This window comes from Bicyclus anynana, chromosome 5 (genome assembly GCF_947172395.1).
Source record: "Bicyclus anynana chromosome 5, ilBicAnyn1.1, whole genome shotgun sequence".
In the NCBI taxonomy this organism is placed as follows: Eukaryota; Metazoa; Arthropoda; class Insecta; order Lepidoptera; family Nymphalidae; genus Bicyclus; species Bicyclus anynana.
Genome location: NC_069087.1, coordinates 951930 through 972992, shown reverse-complemented (window position 1 = coordinate 972992; position 21063 = coordinate 951930). Strand labels below are relative to the sequence as shown.

General features: G+C 38.3%; 1 protein-coding gene across 9 annotated transcripts in view; it reads right to left on the bottom strand.

The window, feature by feature from the left end:
* The window catches only part of LOC112042945 (disintegrin and metalloproteinase domain-containing protein 22), a 422343-nt gene extending 401619 nt beyond the window's left edge, over window positions 1-20724 (bottom strand). For all 9 annotated transcript variants that reach the window (XM_052881807.1, XM_052881814.1, XM_052881811.1 and 6 more), the window contains exon 1: window positions 20541-20724. In XM_052881807.1, the coding sequence (XP_052737767.1) occupies window positions 20541-20613 (73 nt within the window). In that variant the 5' untranslated portion in view covers window positions 20614-20724. The remainder of the gene's footprint in view (window positions 1-20540) is intronic.
* Window positions 20725-21063: the final 339 nt, after the last annotated feature.

The following is a 21063-nucleotide window of genomic DNA, read 5'->3' as shown; positions in this document are numbered from 1 at the left end:
GAAGTTGCCGTTGGGAAAATTATCTTAACAAAAACTTATTTACTACCTAACGTGGAATCTGTAGAAGTCAATTTACAACAGAACGCCTGCTACCTTCTACTTCGTTTTAAATTTATTGTTTATCGTCATTTTTAGGAACACTAAAACTGCTTCAACACAATGCCATAATTCTATGAATAATATATGCTAAAAATATAAGTAATACTATAAATATTATCTAATAAATAGTAAATCCGTTCCGATATAAAATCGACTTGGAATTTTTAAAAATTGTTGAGACTAGCAGACACCCTGTGGTTTAACTTCCATAGTTTCTAATCCCGTATGAATATGGCGATAAAATATAGACTTTATCTACTCGCCAATAATTTAGCTGTCCGTTATAAATCAGTCTAGTTGTTTAAGAGCCTATTCGATACAAACAAATATGATCATCTTTTCTCTTTATAGTATTAGTGTAAATCTAAATAACAGGACTACCTATCGTAAGCATCCATAATAGCCGGTATAGACTAGGCAAAGCAGAGAACTTAAAATTTATATTCAAATAGAATGCTTATCCAATACAAATATATGCTATATATTTTGAAACTGATTGACTTTGCAGAGTAGTTCTTGAGACCATCAATATAATACAGCAATGTGAAACGCAAAGATTAGCTGAAGAGATTTATTTCCCTTCCATGTAAAATATTAGATGCTAAAAATCAGAATTGCTATGTTATTCAGTGGCAGACGTGATCATTGTATTACTTGGCTAAGTAATGGATTTCGCGGGATTGAGGGTAGAAAGTAAATATTTCGTCTCATATTCCACAGTAATTACCTCAGTTTCAATCAAGCGACCTATCAGACAAAGAGGTGCGCTTAGATTCCGGTGAAAAACAAACTGAACGGGGGGAACATCCTCTCAAGACGGACAATGGCAGTGTAGTTTAGTAAATGTATAAACCAGCGAGATGGACCCCTGTAGCTTTACACTCGCCCTACAAAGGCTTAGGCCCGAGATGTCAAGTTACGTTGGCAACGCGTCACGCCGAAGACAATGGGCACAAACATTAATAACTTTCTTTGTTTCAACCCTGTGCTTAAGATGCTGAATGGCGATGGATTAATAGATATTAAAAACCGAGTGTTTTGAATTTCGAAGCTTTGTGGGGGCTTCATTTAAACACGACTCGGGCTGTTTTAATTTATGGAAACCTCTTAATTGTGTAACAACTCTTTTATTAACAAACGTGTTATACTCCCTGTAGCATAGTAGCACCTGCTTTCATGACTTTAGGCTCAAAATGACTCGAACCCAGCGAAGCAATGCTAATTAAAAAATGTTATGGTTTTCCTCAGGCTGGCTCGACAATAACTCTCTGTTCATACTGAATGGAAGCTGAAGATTGGCTCTCATGTATGTGAGATCTAATCCCCTTGGACTTTTGATTGTGGTAAGTTCTAGAGGGTATTCTCTGCTCTTAGTGACATAAAGAATCTAAAAAAATCTCTAGAGCAAGCAGTGTGTCGTGTTTTCCCTCGGAAACAGTGCGTCAAATATCAAAATCCTTACCTTAATACCTTATCAGCCGATAGACATCCACAGCTGGACGTAGGCCTCTTGCATGGACCTCCAAGCACAACGATCAAAATCAAGAGTAACTATTTCGAATACACCCAGACTACGTAAATCAATTAATAGAGTGTCACAGTGACAGTACCTGAGTACAGAAATTTCGAGTATGAAATACCTACAGCTAAACATGTCAAGGTCAGAAGCAACCTCAAAATCGTGTGTTTTCGCCCTCGTTCGCAACAATAGTCAACACGGAACAGAAGGCCGGGGGTGAAGTAATTCTGTTTCCTAATAATCCCGGACAAGCCCCATTCTTAGGCTGCCCTCTTAATTAAAACATAAATGACTTTCCGATGGGAAAATGTTTTTAGCTCGGAAGGAATTAGATACGTGAGTTGCGATTTTTCCCCCGCGCAAGGTAACTTTGGAATATTGCGTAACTTGGATAATGGTGGTTATCTTCTAATGGTTTTAATTTTTGAAGTAGAATTAGCTTAAAATTATCATGATGTCAAAGTCACTTGCAAAATAAAATAATCCTTATGTTATGATATTTACAGTTATACAGTTTATTAGTTTATTTCGGTAACATCAATCAGTAACAAATAATTAAAGGAATCTTTTAAGAGTTGTGAACTTCTGTTACAGAAAGCTCCGCTTTTCCGTAACAAGCCGTAATGAAGCATTATAAGCTGTAATGATGAATTAATAACTTCTTCCTAATAATGATTGTGATATTAAGGCGATGCAGCGATCTATGCTTGGAACTTCTCTACTCGACTAATTCGGAAATGAGGAAGTCCATCGAAGAACCAAAGTCAACTAGTCGCATTTCAGGAATAGCAATGGGCGGGGTACGGAGTTTGAAGAGCAGATGGACGTTATGGTCTCAAAGTGCTCAAATGGCGGCCCCGGACCGGAAAACGCGGTTGGTAGAGCCCCCACTACCTAGCAGGTTACAGGGAACCGCTTGATGCTGGAAGCTCTAGAGTCTAGATCAAGGTAGTTTGAAGTCCATACTAGACGTTTATGCCGATAATGAGGATGATTGTGAATGACTTTTGTATAATGATCTGAGTAAATTTTTACAATTTTTTTACTTTCCATCTACTGGTCTAATTTCATAGAGGATTCTAAGATGTTTTTTTTTAATATTAATGGAAAAATATCATATTCCTTCAAAGTAAATTACTTAACGTCCAGAACTGAATTAATAATTAGATACTTTTGAAACGTTAAAAGCAAAATTCAGAACTAGATCCAAAAACCGAGAAGTTACTAATGAATTAATTTTGCTTAATGAACTTTCTAATAGGTAATTAGCGAGCTCAGATGTTGCGAATATTAGATACATAATTAAAATTAATATTTTATAAACGAGTACCTTATATAAGAGCAAATTAAAAGCTAATATAATTAAGCTTGGTCCAAATGCTAAGACAAGCTTAAAGAGCAATGCTTATAGAAGTCCAGATCCGCATATCCCAGTAAAAAACGTGTTTTGTTATATATTTTCTACGATATATCGTATAGTGATAGCCCTACGATATATAGATACGACCTCTGCCTTTGATTCCGGAGGGTGTGGGTTCGAATCCGGTCCGGCGCATGCACCTCCAACTTTTCAGTTGTGTGCATTTTAAGAAATTAATTAACAAGTGTCTCAAACGGTGACGGAAAAACATCGTGAGCAAACCTAAACTAAGACTTTAAGCTTCATTTCTTACAAACGGATCCCTAAATTGAAAAGTATTTATAGGAGAAGACCCCTCATATCTTTCAAAGATCTATCCAACGATACCCACACTATGAAATAAACGAGTGAAAAAATCATCCCCAATTTACATGGGAGGTACCCTCAAAAAAAAATATTCAGGATTTTATGTTCACACTCGATCTAAATTACAGCTTTCTAGTAGTAATAGTCTCTGTGCTAAACAGTGCACGAACTGACGGACGGACGGAGAGACAGACATGGCGAAACTATAAGGGTTCCTTGTAGACTATGGAACACTAAAAGGAACGTAAAAATCATAAAACGATAAAACACATTGTCATTACAGTAATATTACTAAGCTACCGGCCGATATTATGACAAAACAAATCATTTCCAGATAATGAAAAAATCATCCGAACATAAGTACTCAACCTAACACCGTTAATGAACACATAATGGCCATTTGCGAAGGGACGAAACGTTCGGGAACGCTCTGCTACACGTTGAACGGGGAAATAAATGAAAATAACTGAAAATTCGGGAAGGAAAAATTATGCAAATCGGCCCGGAGCGGTGGAGGCGGTATAATGGGCGCAGGTAGATCAGGAAGTGTGGATACGGCTTAAAAATGAGGTTTACAGGTACTGTCTCGGAGCGGGATCTTTTATTTCGACTTACGACTGAATTTGTCGCAATGTCCTCCTTTGCATAATCGATTTTGTTTCTCCTCCTTGCTACAATGTACATTATACTTATTGTAACGTATTTTACGTTTATTCTAAAATATACGTCCGATACATTACACATCATACGTTCTAACATCTAAGATGCTCGTAGGAATTCGGTTTAAAGCCAATATTAGTAATATTATCATAATTTTACCCTGATGGTTGGTTACGGCCAAATACATAAGCACCTAGCTATACTAATATTATAAAGCTGAAAAGTTCGTTTGTTTGGTTGAACGCGCTAATCTCAAGAACTACTGATTCGATTTGAAGAATTCTTTCAGTGTTAAATAACCCATTTATCGAGGAAGGCTATATATTCCACAACGCACGCGGGTGAAACCGCGCGGCGTCAGCTAGTAAGTTATAAGAGTTCAGCCCAAAGCTATCAGAGTATAAAATAATTTTGTAACTCTTTCAGTTTAGCCCGCTAGCATCTTAAACTCGCTTAAGCACCAAATCACAGACAAGGGTTAACTTATCATTGAATAAACAAAAAAAACATCCATATAATAACATAATCCACATTTATTTAAAAGCAATTATTGATTAAGAAGATGTCACACCGAATGTTTAGTGGAAAACGATTGCCTATATAACAAAGCAACAATACGCAAGGCATGTTAGAAATATCTCATAAGAAACGTTGACCTGTATTCGTTAAACTTATGCTAGACATTGACGATCAAGTATACCCACGTTTCTGCAGCGCTGGCCGCAGCGATGACGTTTCACGTATGCGTCAATTCGACCTTCAAGCACGCAGCGATCAACACACGATCAATTATAGCCGTGGGTGCTGCAGAAACGTGGGTATACTTACTTGATCGTCAATGGATAGCATAAGACTGTTGTATTAGGTCTCTTATTCAAATATTCGGGTAATTTTGCAGCAACTACAACAGCACCAGAAGATCTGCTTAAAACTAAAGTCTCACAATTATTTTTAAAACCGTTAATATAGTTAGCGAAAGCCACAAATCTCCACGGCGAAGATCAACAAATCTCAATTCCTCCAGCATTTAACGACGTCAAATCTCTATAATGAACGTACAAGTTATTCATGATCCGCTGTAACCGCCTCTATCGCGGAGGGACTTAATTTAATCGCGTTAATTATCCAGTAATAACCGTGTGCCGATATCTACGGCTTGGAGAGATTACGTCGTCGCAGCCTCACGTTTTAATTGTTTTAATGAGGCCGAGCTTTGTGTGCGAAATATATCGGTCGCTAAATACCTATTTGTGTGTCTACTTACTTCAGTTGATAATGCGATAGGTTTTCCTTCGCCGTTTGAGACACGTGATATTTAATTTCTTAAAATACACACAACTGATAAGTTGGAGCCAAGTTGGAGGTGCATGCCCCGGACCGTATTCGAACCTACACATCATCATCAAAACATCGTGAAGAAACCTGCATACCAGAGAATTTTCTTAATTCTCTGCGTGTGTGAAGTTTGCCAATCCGCATTGGGCCAGCTTGGTGGACTATTGGCCTAACCCCTCTCATTCTGAGAGGAGTTTATGGGTTGATAACGATAATGATGAATGCAATAGTTGTAATATTTCAACGATATTTTACTATGGATGAATAACATTTGTTATGGCATTCTCATAAACCTTAAACCTTACCATCACATCACATACGGTCATACGTGATTTTTCGTTTAGTTAAACAGCTTTGACATTGCAATCAGCTGGCCTATTTTGACCAACCGCAAAAAAGGAGGGGATTCTCAATTCGAAGCGTATGTTTTTTTTTCACAAAAAAGTCTACTGTTCAGGGAATCTACCAAATGACTGAGTCTGATCTGAAAATAAACTCTTTTTACATCCATAATACGATCACCGATTTACTTTACAAGCGTGAATCGATTACGTAGCGCAAATTATGCACGCTCTATTTACGGAGAAGAGGAATAAATCGTCGAATTTGGGTCATTATTCGCGTGAAACCAAAGCGGTTCCAATAGACGCGAGTACTGATGTATCGACTCAATTTGTGATGCTGATTTGGGTTTGAATAACTGACTACCATTATTATGTAAACAGCTATATACATTGTGATATTATTTGTATTCAGTTATCATCTAGATAGATTTTTGTAATGGAGTTCTACCAGCAAATTTCCACCGTCAAGCATTGCTGACGTTGTAATTACCGGTTTAACCAACTCCTCGGGTTAGTCGTGTTCCTTGCATGACCTACGAGGTCTTGTTATGTTCAAATATATGCTAATTTTGCTAATATTAGAGAAACATTTTTTAATTTTTTGACAGTTAGCAGTTATCCTAAACATCCCATCCCACAAAGCCATGGTAAATCTTTGCGTCCAAAATTCCCCAGTGCCTGAAGACGAAAGTCTTCGAAAAATGCATGTTTCCAGTTATTACCTACGGATCTGAGACTTAGCTGCTAACTATGGTCCTTATTAGAAAGCTTAAAGTCACTCAGCGGGCGATGGAGCGAGTTATGCTTGGAGTTTCTCTGCGTGATCGAATCTGAAATGGACAGGCCACATAATCCGAATAGCCGATAGACGTTGGGGTCCCAAGGTAATGTAATGGCGACACCGCACCGGAAAACGTAGTATTTGTCACAGGGAGCCGCTGGATGCTGGCGGCTCGAGACCGTTGTGTTTGGAACCCCATGCAAGAGGCCTCTTCTTCTTCTTCTTCTTTCTTCTGGGCCGTTTCAGCACTTAGCCATGTTATGCAAGAGGCCTATATCCAGCAGTGGACGTCCATCGGCTGATATTGATGATGATGATGGTACGTCATTAGAGAAGTAGGTAAAATGTCCGCCTAGCCTGCACTTCAAACGGTCAACATCCTAGGGATCCGTAAGAGGCAAAGACGGCCCGAAGTTTGCAGTTTCATTTGACTTTACCCTTTTAACCTTTTTGAACTGTAGGCGAAGCTTTTAATGTAACTGCAACTTAAGTTGATATTCCCGGCACGGTCTCAGTTGAACTTAAAAACTCCGCAGAACCATTTCGCGAACTTAACGTGATAATTTTTGCTGGAACTTTCTCTTAAGATAACCTAATTTTAATAAATTTACACGAATGATAATTTTACAATTGTGTACTTCAGTATTTTTTAGAGACTATATTCTATTTTTTTTGAGATATCGGCAACTACATATTTCTAATCCTTTAACTGGTGCCGGTGTAAGATATTTAATGTAAAGTTTGGCAGCGGTCTGTAAAAGTTTTAAATTTAATAGATACTATATGCAAAAGCCCGCAAATTCGTCCACCCTTAGACCTCCTTAATCCGGCCCTATCGCAAAATCCGTTCTTAGCAGACAACTACTAACCATAAACTACCTCCCTGCCAAATTTTATATTTGTACGTCAAGCGGTTTCGAGATTTCGTGATGAGTGATTAGCATTTATATATCAAGGATTCGCTTCCTAAAGTTCTAAACCCATGAACTACAAAAAAAGTTGTTTATAACCAAAAATTAATGTACGAGTATTATCATTTATAGTAACAGCCTATTATAATACGGCCTACTACAGCGCCTACAGGGTCAGACTCTGTTAAGATGCTGATAGACTTGAGTATTCACTTGTAACAGAACATCGAGCATTCGCCGTTTTTATATTTGTCGAACTGAACAACGAGCCGAGCCAAATATTGCTACGAACATCTTGATAATTCTAGCAAACGCTCTATTCGATGTTTTCATTTCAAGCAAATCTGCTCGCCAGAACGCTAGATAGAATGCTCGCTAAAATGTTTTCGTATTTTTCTCTGATGTAACTTTCGCACGAGTGTTCATTACAAGTGAATGATCAAGTCTATCAGCACCTTTAAAGATAGTTTTTCTAATTAACAAACTAGCTAAAATCTAGCAGGTTTGGCTGGTGGGAGGTTTCGGCTGTGGCTAGTTACCACCCTAGCGACAAAAACGTACCGCCAAGCGATAAATAAATACTTAAATATACTTAAACAATACACATCACTATCTAGCCCCAAAGTAAGCATACAGAGTAGCTTGTGTTATGGGTGCTAAGATAGTTGATATTATAATATTAATATACAATTATAGACTACATATAAATACTTATATAATGTATAAATACACACAGACACTGGAAAACACTCATGCTCATCACACGAATATTTTCCAGTTGTGGGAATCGAACCCACAGCCGTGGATGCAGAAAGCAGGGTCACTACCCACTGCGCCACGCGGCCGTCGATTTAGCGTTCCGGTGCGTTGTCGTGTAGAAACCGAAAGGGGTGTGAATTTTCATCCTCCTCCTAACGAGTTAGCCCGCTTCCATCTTAGATTGAATGAAATTGATCACTTACCATCAGGTGAGATTGTAGTCAAGGGCTAACTTGTAGATAATAAAAAAAAGGTAACACAGAAACCTTCCGAAATGCATCTACTGTCCATTTAGTTAAAATTTGTCACTAGTTCAACAATAACAGCTAGTCGTTGACTGCATCAGTGATGTAAATTGACGCCGTGAGTTCATTATGGACTCGCAGCGTGAATTGAAAGCTCAGAACAGAGAACGGACTATTGTTTAATAATCTGTGCCATCCAACACCAGTCCATGCTAATCTATACTATTGTAGTATTGTAGGGTCACCTCTGGATCTACAAAATCAATTTTTTTTGACATGACAACGTCTTATAATAATTCGATGGAGCCGGCTGCACACTCGAAAAAAGATGATGTCATGCGTCGTTCCCTCGTTCTAGAGTTGACAACTTTTTTTACAATAAATATAGTATATTCTTGTGTATGAAGATTAAACAGTATTTTAGAAAAACGATTTTTATGTTAAAAAGTTTATGATAAATCTTTTACCCTTGTAGAAAAATGAGTGTCATAGACTATATTTATCCTCGTATGCTTACGGGAACGGGAACTACGTGGGTGAAACAACGAGACATGGGCTAGTCACACTATCACACTAATAATAAAAAGGCGAAAGTTTCTGTGTATGTTTGTTCCTCCTTCACGCTTCTGAAGCGATTTGGAATGGAAATAGGTTTTATTCTGGATGAACGCATAGTTTCCTTTTCAATCCGGAAAAATCCATAGTTCCCGCGGGATTTGTGAATAACTGAATTGCACGCGGACGAAGTCGCAGACGTCTTAAGAATGTAAATGCGAAAGGAAGTCAGTTTGTTACCTTTTAATTTTGGCACAGTAGTAAAGGACTTTGCAGCAGAACATACTTTTCTTCCCGGATTCATGAAAAACGGAATTTCAAGCGGACGAAGTCGCGGGGTAATACAAGTAGTACTATTATATATATGTTCCATGGTAACCCGTATGTATATCATATGGAATTATTTGAGTTAATACCTATGGCGAGTATGTGGAAACGGATTTATCATTCATCAAAAATTCTTAATCCAGTAGTATAACAAAAGACGAGATAAAAATGAGTATAGAACATTGATTTTTACACAAACACGCATAAGCTGTAACTTAAATGAAAAACAACGATTGCGCCATTACATTATGAGCTCTATATCTATGGGGATAAGGGTGTTAAATTTATGCATCGCGTAGTCTCCAGGCTGGCAGGGCTCCAAGTAGGGATGCTCCGATGGCCTAAGTGTTACACGGAATACTTAAGGAATAGTTTTCGATAACTTTGTCTGCGAAGTTGCAAGGTTGCATTGTTTATTCCTTTTATTTTGCTGACTACGAAATACAAATGAAAACACTATAAGATTTTAAGTGTATAAACATATGAAAGACTAGTGGATGCCTGTAACTTCATCTGTGTAAAATTTAGTTTTTCACAAATCTTGCGGGAAACATGGATTTTCCGAGATAAAAGTAGCGTATATATATTGCTCAATGACCTCCTCTGTCAGAGATTAGCCCGGACAAAATTGTGTTGTTCTTGCAAAGAACATTTTAACCAAAAAGATTAAAATTTACCCATAAATTCAATTCAACATTCAAGTGGTACAAATTACAATATTTATTTTACAAGGATTTTTTATATTATTTAATATTAAATAACGCCGCGCGGTTTCACCCGCGTGGTTCCCGTTCCCGTAGGAATACGGGATATATAAGTTTCAATATAACTTGTTAATTTTAAAGCGGTTTTTGATACTAAAACATACTAACTTTAATTTATATCCGCTATAAATACTTAACTGTACGCTGAATAGATTTGTTTTATTAACATAGTATACCAACTTTGTATAACATTATACACTATGTATTAATACATAGCAATCTCAATACAGACAATTCAAACATTTCCTTATTCCTACAAAGCAAAAAAAAAAATAATCTCGATTGAAATTCAATTGAAAAGTAGACAAAAATAAAGGAAATAGCCCCTCAAAAGGACGAGTTCCAAGAAAGTTCCAGATAATGAAAGATAATGTTGAATTGCAGTAATTGTATGTAAATTGGGGACCCCGACGTTTCCTATGTAATCGGCCATCACAAGTAGCTTTTCCACTGTTCTTCAAAGGCATCTACCTAATTCCATTACGTTTGTGTTTTGACGTCTCCCCTTCAAGAGTTGGCCCGTTTTATTACAAGGTTTAGGCGCTTTCACTTTGGGTCCGAACTAAACTCTGAATCGAGTCCGGACTCCAAGTAGGTCGCAGGGAACGGCGGACCTTTGTATTACACCTGAATGCTATGCTGACTGTACATGTAAGTTAGTGTTCGTAATACAAGAACTTCGTGTTCTATTTCCAAGAAATATAGTCTTAAATATCTTACATACATCTTTACATCTTTGCAAAAAGTATTAAATATATTTTTCTTTATAATTCGTGTTCAACATTATAATTTCAATGCTTGCGATAATTTTTAGATGCTGTCATTTTAGAAATATATTTTTTACATAATATATAATTGGTGTTTTATGCAATACAAAATTAGTGTATAGGTATTCAATTTTGTATCATCATTACAGCCGATATTCGGCTCACTGTTGAGCACGAGTCTCCTCTCAGAATAAGAGGGGATAGGCCAAACTGGCCCAATGCGAATTGGGAAACATCACACACCTAGAGAATAAAGAAAAATTTTAAGAGAATTTATTAATACCATTTGCAATTATTTTTTTTTATTTATTTCATTTTATGCAATTATTTAAATAATATTAAAAGTATTTATACAAAATTGAATAAATAAGAAATTCAATATCACGCGTCTCAAACGGTGAAGGAAAACATCGTGAGGAAACGTGCATACCAGAGAATTGTCTGCCAATCCGCATTGGGCCAGCAGCGTGGTGGATTGTTGTACTGAGAGGAGACTCGAGCTCAGCAGTGAGCCGAATATGGGTTGATAGTGATGACGATTGCATTGAATAGGCTCTGAAACTACTGAAGCGATTTGAAAAATTCATTCACTGTCTTTGAACTACTACACTATCTTTGAACGCTATAGGCTTTATTTTATCTCCGTATTGCAATGGGAACGGGAACCACGCGAGTGAAACCGCGCGGCGTCTGCTAGTTATTTATATAAAGATTAAAAATAATTTTCGCTTGTTAGCGATTGACGATAAAGGTGAGATGTTGTCGAAGTTTCCACTCGATCTGCAATCTGTAATTTGTTTCAGTGAAAAATCTCTTTCAGTTTCGCAACAAACTTGCGCGAAGTTGTGTTGTGCTTCGCAAAAAAGTTTTTGCAAAGTTGTTCTTAACTCTCACGGTTCTTCAATCATTAAACTGAACTGAACGGAACTGCAAAGCTTGTTAGTAGAGCGAACTTGCGTGATATGGCTGATCTAGACAAGTAAACTAATCAGTAGGAAGTTAATATTAAACATAACTACGAGTAACATTATAAGAAAGCAGGATGTACGTACAGTGAGTACACATTTTATTACAGTTTAATTAGTTAGATCACTTGAAAATATCTTGATTTTTCACAAAGCATTTGGATTCAAATCCCACTTCAGGATGAGTTTTATTATGTAGGAATTTATATTTTCTATTTAGGTCTGGTCCAAATCTGGTCTAAAATCAAATCAAAATCAAAAATCATTTATTTCTAGTAGGCTCAGTTTACAAGCACTTTTGACACGTCAGTTGACTATTTGTAAAGATTCTACCACCGGTTGGGACAGCAGGTTCTGCTGAGAAGATACCGGCAAGAAACTCAACAGTTGCTCTTTTGAAATGAAAAAGTCATACAGTATTATAATTTACAATTGATAACAATTACAATTTCTTATAGTTTTACTTCCTGTGTGAAGATGGAAGCTGATCCAATGGCCTCCAAGCATCTTTATCATTAAGGAACTCATCAATGTTGTAGTAACCTCGACTAAGTAAAATTTTTTTAACGCGTCTAGTAGCTTCGTGGCTAGAAGTGTTATTCAGATAGCATGGGTACGGTGACAGTTGCCTTATGACGTCCATGAAAAACACTTTAGTGCCCCCCAACGGCAGGTATACCGGGAGTGAGTTACTGATCTGATATAGGCAATGTCTACTGAGATCATATAAACCATCTGCTTTCTGTTATATACATAGAGTCGCACTTAGAGACCCGAACTGAAAAATTTGATGACACAATAAAATTTTTGTTTTAAAAGTCTTGTATTCTTTCAAAATGCGATTGATTGATTAACAGCCAATCATCAAAATTTCTAAGACCCGAGTTCACCGACTTTCATATAAACGGCGTTTGCAAAACCGGCCCGTCAAATATTAAACATAGTTTGAACAAGGAGCGTTTTTTTCCTGTTCACCAGACGCCTTTTGACTCTGGTTTGTAAACCGAGCGATGGAGAACTACGAGTGAACGATTTATGAACAATTTATTTATTATCTATAACAGCATTGCCAACTTGCGAGGAATTCCCCAAATGGCGGGGATTTTATGGGAAATTGCGGTATGTTCTTTCCCCAATTTGGGGAGTTTCTGCTTCGATTTGTAGGGATTTAGAAAAATACGTATTGGCAACACCGATTTATTATGTACCATGTCAAATTGACAAATGTTTGTCATTTTGTTATATTTTTTTGTTTCGAAAACGAAGCTGCCTGCATTTAGTGGCACAAAACCTCAAAGCTAAGAAGTGATTTATTTATGAGTGAAAATAAATTATTTCTGAAATGAAAAATAAACTCTTTTATAATTTTACGGGTCCTTTGCATTTTGGTAGTTGAGAAAGTAATCTTCGCGAAACTTGCGAGCGTTACAAAAACATAACCTGCACTTATGTCTGTCAAAGACGTCTTAACCGAGGTATCCACGCTCGGTTAAGATAAACGCCCGATTTACGTCCTTAACCGGCATATGAGCTGTGGTGAACAGGAAATTTGGACTTAACGCCGTTTAACTTATTTAAACGGTTGATTATGTTTAAACGAATGTCGGTGAACTCGAACCTAAGTATTCTGATTTAAGATATCTAGCAAAAAACACGTGGGCTCCTAATGCACTTGAGTATAAAACAAGTCAACTAATGATCCAATTCAACATGTAACGTCGGTATGTTCTGCACGATTAGCGTCATGTCTTTCGCCCAAACTCATCTCTTCGCTATTCCTTTATTAAAGCGCCTGTAATTACCGATGAGTGACGATGTTTTAATCAGAGAATAAACGAATGTATGTTATAAAAAATTTTAATAAAAAAAATTCAACCGACTTCCAACTCAAAAATTAACCTAAACTAAAAAGCAAAAAATAACATCTTACCTATGTGCTACCTTCTGATCAGTTTGAAGGCGGTGCCAAGCCAGTGATGTTTTAATTCAAGCCGTTTAAATTACACAATTTCTGCGGTTATTTCAGAAACGGCTTTAATTAAAACATGACACTGGATTGGCACCGCCTTCAAACTGATCAGAAGGTAGCACATAGGTAAGATGTTATTTTTTGCTTTTTAGTTTAGGTTAATTTTTGAGTTGGAAGTCGGTTGAATTTTTTTTATTAAAATTTTTATTTTTTAATTTTTAGTGTTATCACACGTAACTGAGTGTGAACAAAAATTAATGAGCAATTAGTTGAAACGTTATTTTCTTATGATAAGTATCTAAGTCCTACAATCCCAATTTTAAAAATACTACCTTAACTCATATACAAAATCCCCCCCCCCCCCCACCCTTATCCACACGTAATATGAATATTCAGAAAAACGTGAAAGGTGACTATCCTCCGTCTTCATCATCAGACCCCCTGTGCAGTCACAATCCATATGGGTGGAAAGTTCTCATCAATATAAAATTTATCAAGTCCAAACACAAGGTAGCTACTGTGAACCGTCGAGGAGTTCCCTTAACTCTCCTTCATCTTCATCACCAGACCTCTAATACAGTCACAACCTATCCAGGTGGAAAGTTCTCATCAATACAAAATTATCAAGTCAAAACACAAGGTAGCTACTGTGAACCGTCGAGGAGTTCCCTTAACTATCCTTCGTCTTCATCACCAGACCCCTAATATAGTCACAACCCATCTAGGTGGTAAGTTCTCATCAATACAAATTCATCAAGTCCAAACACAAGGTAGCTACTGTGAACCGTCGAGGAGTTCTCTTCACTGTCCTTTGTCTTCATCATCAGACCCTTAATACAGTCACAACCTATCTAGGTGGAAAGTTCTCATCAATACAAATAAATGAAGCCCAAACAAAAGGTACCTGCTGTAAATCGTTGACGAGTTCCATCGTCTGTGTATCAGCTCCATCATCAGACCAACTCCAAACCTTCATAAAATTATAGTGGTTTAAAATACCTTATAGAAACACTAACAAACGCACTAGCCGTCTCTACAATTTTCGAAAGTTCCTCTCGATTTCTCGTGGATGCCATTATCAGATCCTGACATGAAAAAAATGGGACCACCCTGGAATCAAACCCTTTGAAACAAAAAAAGAATTTTTAAAATCGGTCCACAAATGACGGAATTATCGCTGGACATACATAAAAAAAAAAAAAAAAAAAAAAAAAAAAAAAAAAAAAAAAAAAAAAAAAAAAAACATACATACAGCCGAACGTAGAACCTCCTCCTTTTTGGAAGTCGGTTAAAAATATATCCGTTTAGTTTATTCCGTTTCACGGTTTAGCGAGTACAGTTGGTTTAATATCCTACTTATTATAAACGCGAAAGTTTTTATGGATGTATGGATGTTTGTTACTCTTTAAAGCCGCTACTACTGAAGCGATTTGGCTGAAATTTGGAACGGGAATGGGTTTTACTCTGGATCAACACATACTTTACTAATTATCCCGAGGAGAAATCCATGGTTTCCCGAGATTTGCAAAAACTGATGATTTTGATGATATGAATGTTTGTTACTCTTTCACGCCTCGACTTTTAAACCGAATTAGCTGAAATTTGGTATTTAGATATATTATAAAATTTAACACGTAGGCTACTTTTATAACGGAAAAATCCATGGTTCCCGAGGGATTTGTGAAAAACTAAATTCCACGTGGACGAAGTCGCCGGCGTCCGCTAGTTATTTTATCAGTGCGTCAATAGATCTGTATGTTTTCAATGAATGTTATGTATTGAACAGAAGCAAGTGCTACTTTGCGGAGGTTCACTAAAAATAGATTATAAAAAATATAGATTTTTTTAATTGACTGTCGGGACAATAAACCTGTGTCTCAGAATACGGGTATGGAATAGTCTTGTGAAATTCTTGTTCGCGATTACCGAATCGGCCTTGACAAATATCAAAGGCAAAGTTAAAGGAATATACATAAATTACAAAATTATTATTATACGTCGTTTTACAAGTTCTGCGTCCATTGTCAAGTAAAGGTAGACTTCCGTTCTTGGCGACCGCGACGCGCGACCGCGATCTGCGACCGCGCGACCCACTGCTTTATAAGGAGCACTAAACAAAAGTGGTCGCGCGTCGAGGTATCGAACTTTGTTTAGTGTTCCATATAAATTTATACTAAGCAGTGGGATCGCGGTCGCAGGTCGCAGTCGCGCGTCGTGGTCGCCAAGAACGGAAGGCTACCTTTGTAATTCAAATAACTAAGTCATTAACTTTATGAATACCGAACTGTATGATAGATAAACTATAATCTGGCTTTACGCCCACTTACTATTGTTCTGATTCCAATTTAGTTTCAATCAAGCGTACCAGCACAACAACAATAACATACAGTTGGTTTATTTAAATTTAGCTTAATAACTTATTGAATGTTAGTACAGCATAGCAGATGTGTTTATGTTTGCAAAACGTTGTTTATGTTTAGTTTTGGCTTCATTTGTGTAAATAAGCGCTGCTTGTGTAAGCTTGATGTATTGGAATTTTTGTAATTTACTTATTTATCTTTGTTTACTCACTAAATAAACTTGTAAGTTGTGCTTATTATGCCCGCCAATCAGCATTACTGTATCTACATCTGAAGGGAATCATTGTTGTCACCAACAATCGTTCTGAAGGCACATCAATATCTTAAGTACATGGGTACAAGCAGTAGCGTAGCTAGGTAATCAAGGGCCTCACGACCATCTTAACTGATTAGGTTTTATCAAGTAACAATATTCATCATTCAGCTCTTTTTCGTTTACAAAATTTTCTAAGTTCAGTTCATTCGCGATTTTCAGGTAAAGATTAAAGCCCCTCTGAGCTTGAGCCTGAAGGTATAGCCTGATACTGCTATCACTGCAGTTTTGTTGCCCCAAACTTTAGCTCTTTCAGCTTCTATGATAAGTCCGGCACTGGACATAATGATGGTCTAGACGACAATAAAGTGTCATTGATCCTGTCACTTAACTAATCTTGATAATTATTCATGTTTTTACCGTTGCTTTAAATTAACTAAAACTATTCAGGATATAAGACATTCCGATAAACGGATAAAGTCTAATTTACTGGATAGGTTTTTGAACGATGCAAGAGATACTAACAGTTTCTATGCAACCATCATAACGCTATGTAACAATCTTATGTACAATTATAGCAAAAGGATGAGGGAAAGATGTTTTTTAAAATTAGTTTTTTTAAAAGCTTGAATATCTAAGGACGCTTACGTGTGACCTTAATGATTTTGTGGCAATTAGAATGCAAAAGAAAACTACACTTGCAAGTTCCGTTTCTTTGCTAGAACAAAATCGGGTGGACAAGATTCCTCATCCGAAGAAAAAAATGGAAAATGTTATGCTTTGTTTCAATGATTGAACATTTAATAACTGTAATGCCAAAGCCGCTAAATTCCATAGGATGGTGAAGTTCTATAGCATATCCATATCTAACTGCACCCATGATATGAGAGCATGTGAGCTGAAAAATTTTAGGTTTTCTATAACCACTTACCTAATTCTGGGTATCGTAATAGACCTAATCGTGTAACCTAGCCTTAAGAGTGTACATACGTGTCGAGTCGTTTTAATTTCTGCACCACTGCAGTCTCCGTATTTCGTGCGGTGGCTTGCCCGTTCATTTGTCAGAGACAGCTCTGTCCGCAGAACATTTATACCGCATAGCCGCTGAAGCGCTGCAATTTAGCGCACTCCGCTACACCGCCCATTTGTTTGATTGAAACAGTTGAGCGTTCAATGGGTTTAGCTTTAAAACGCGCACTAGCTGCTGAATAGTTTATTGGGCGGAAAAACGGTCAATTAACTTGGTGCTGAGTGTTTTTTGGGGGATCGGATGTAATGCCATTCGTTGTCGATGCTATGTTGATGTGTGTATTAATCACTCCAACTAAATACATGTCGACACATTTGAACGAATATTTTTTTGTAATTTAATCCTTAAATTCCTTTGTAAATTTAATGCCTCGTTTGTTTGGTGGTTAGTCTATGGGGCTTTTGATCACGAGGTCGTGGGTTCAAGTCCTGGGTCGGGCTGTGAGATTCTGAGCTTCTTTTCCTTTCTAGAAATTTTCCGCGGGGCGTTGTTCTCTGTCACGGTCTCGGAGAGCCTGACACTTCCAATTGGCCACAATGGCTGTCCTTGTAACTGGTATTTGTTATTAAGAAACGGAACGTACGTTGTATTGTGCTCTGCAGCCGATATTCCGAGGTCAATTATTTGTCAAGACAGGTTCCTCCCCTGCAGTTGTTGGCTGACAAATTTAGTGTCTTGCAGGTTTTTACTTTGTGTATGGACATATTTTCTGGTTAATATTTTGAACAAAACTTTTGTTGTCTCTTCAATTTATTTATTTTAGCCGACGAACCCATGCGACAATGTTACCCAGGTCTGACAACGTGCAATTGCAATGACTTTGCGACTGCACGTTGTAGAGTCAACATCTCCTGAGGATGCTCCGGTTTCGGTGAAACGGTGAAACGTACGTAGAGAGTATTTTGTCGGACCTGGGTGACGTCGCATGGGTTCGTCGGCTTTTCGGGATGATAACAAAATAAATAAATTATCATATATTCATGATGAACTTCCGCAAAGTAACGCCTGTTTCTATCCAACAAAACAAATCAGTTGAATGGCCACGGATATCAAACAAAGCTGATTGGCTGTGTCAAAACATATCTGCAGCCAGTACCTATCGCTCGCTATCCCCATTATTAATTAGGTAGTTTTCCAAAGATATTCATCACGATCGCAGCGCAGTATTACAAACGTGACGCGGATGTTTTCACATGGCAACAAAAGCGCTCAGATAATGATACTATACATAGAATGCACCGTCAGCAGCATAATTGCTTTGATGAACATTCCGATTTTCGTTCGTATTGAACGCGTGTAGCTTACTAATCTTTCACTAATCAGATTGTATTTGTTGCTATGATAAATGAAACAACGAAAAATTGTACAGAAACTACGTATAGGAAAAGGTATACAGGGTGCTGAAGAATATTTCCCATAAATCTGAGGTTATATTATTTGCCGAAAATTAATTAAAATGTTCTAAAAACAATATTTTCAGAGTAATTAATATTTATTATGTAAATAGATCATAAAATGTGTCGAGAGAGAACAAGAGAACTTGCGAGTGCCAGATTTACCACATTTTATGAAGGTTAAAAGTTTGTCAAATTATACTCTCAAGCAAGCACGGTAGCTAACTATTGAATTTGGTATCGGTGACTTTGAGAGGTAGCAGGCCTACCTGTCCGTCTGTATGTCGAGGCCCTTTATCTCGGGCTAGCAAATGCAACGCGTTTTCACTCGCGTGATTCCCGTTTACGTAGGTATACGGAGATAATATTATATAGCCTATAGCCTTCCTTGATAAATAGGCAATCTAACACTGAAAGAATTTTTCAAATCGGATCAGTATGTTCCTGAAATTAGCGCTTTCAAGCAAACAAACACACTGTTTAGCTTTATAATATTAGTAGATATAGATACGTGTAGAGTTATCGAGGTATCAAAAATGTATGGAGGTATGAAAAATATTATATAGTCTTTGTATTAAAGTACATCCTCGGTAAGCTAGTCTAAGTCACACCTGCTCAGATTTTGCTTTTTTTATTGATGTTTCTGTACAGTCGCGGTAAAATGGTATGTATGTTCATATATTCACTCTTATTTCAGAAACTACAAGGTCATGCAACACTAATCGTATGAAATCACTGTACAGCAACTACAACAAAAGATATTCACAAAACTTTTCATGTTTATATGTAGCGGTTTCGATTTGCTTAAAAGTTCTTGGACTGATATTCGAGTTTGGATAGAAAATATATGTTTTAACCAAAGTGAAATGCATGTAGGTAAGCCGTTTGTATTCTCAACTTATTACTCTATAAAACCAATAGTTTCCAAACAATAAATTTGTCAACTAATGCAGCACTTCAACAAATATTGACTACATCAGTATTATATTCGTAACTGCAATAATAGTTATTGAATGAAATAATTGATTCAAATTCAATAGACTCTCTTTTTAAAACGAAACATAGAGAGAGATAGAAACGCAGAGAGGCCTCATGTGGTGTCTTAAAAAGTCTCATAATGATGATCATTGTTTAGAAACAAGTCAAAGGTATATCTTTGAATCGACTATACTCTTTCCTGCCAAAGTGTGCCCTAATTTAAAAGACTGTTGACCTTGACGATAATGAACCAATCATTGTCAGGTACAGTGCAACGAAGTTATCACATATGACGCGAGTACGGGACACGACACGTACAAGACACAAGATTGAGGAGCGGCTATATCGGGGACATGACTGGCTGTTCGCGTATCGCTAATCCCCACAGTGACGCGGCTACATATCGGAGATGGTACAATGGATTACTGCACCGTCAGCGGAGAGGTTTTTTTTGTTCGAGGTCGAAGGGAGGTCCGTTTAATGAGTTCTACGTGTATATACCTAGTTTGTTGTACGCGCTTGGAACGTCTAGCCTTAATTTCAAGTTACCAGAGAAGAAATAGCCCAGCGTGTAAGATGTCCGACCTAATTTATAAATGTGATAGATAAAGTAAATATTGACAACCGTTTTACGTACAATGACCAAAGGTTGGGAGATCGTTTATAGTTAGTATACCTACGTCTGCTAAGAACGGACTTTGTGACAGGGGTCGGATTAAGGGTGGACGAAGTCGCAGGCGTCCGCTAGTTTAATAATAACTGCCCCCGCTCGCCTTCACCTATGTCCAGTGGCACTCACCTCCGGACGCGGCTAGCAGGCCGTGCGTGCGCAGCAACGCTAGCAGCAGCAGCAGCAGCGGGCGGCGCCGCATGCCGCGCGACACCGCGCCCGCGCACCGCCCCCGCTCGCCCCCGCTCGCCTTCACCTATGTCCAGTGGCACTCACCTCCGGACGCGGCTAGCAGGCCGTGCGTGCGCAGCAACGCTAGCAGCAGCAGCAGCAGCGGGCGGCGCCGCATGCCGCGCGACACCGCGCCCGCGCACCGCCCCCGCTCGCCCCCGCTCGCCTTCACCTATGTCCAGTGGCACTCACCTCCGGACGCGGCTAGCAGGCCGTGCGTGCGCAGCAACGCTAGCAGCAGCAGCAGCAGCGGGCGGCGCCGCATGCCGCGCGACACCGCGCCCGCGCACCGCCCCCGCTCGCCCCCGCTCGCCTTCACCTATGTCCAGTGGCACTCACCTCCGGACGCGGCTAGCAGGCCGTGCGTGCGCAGCAACGCTAGCAGCAGCAGCAGCAGCGGGCGGCGCCGCATGCCGCGCGA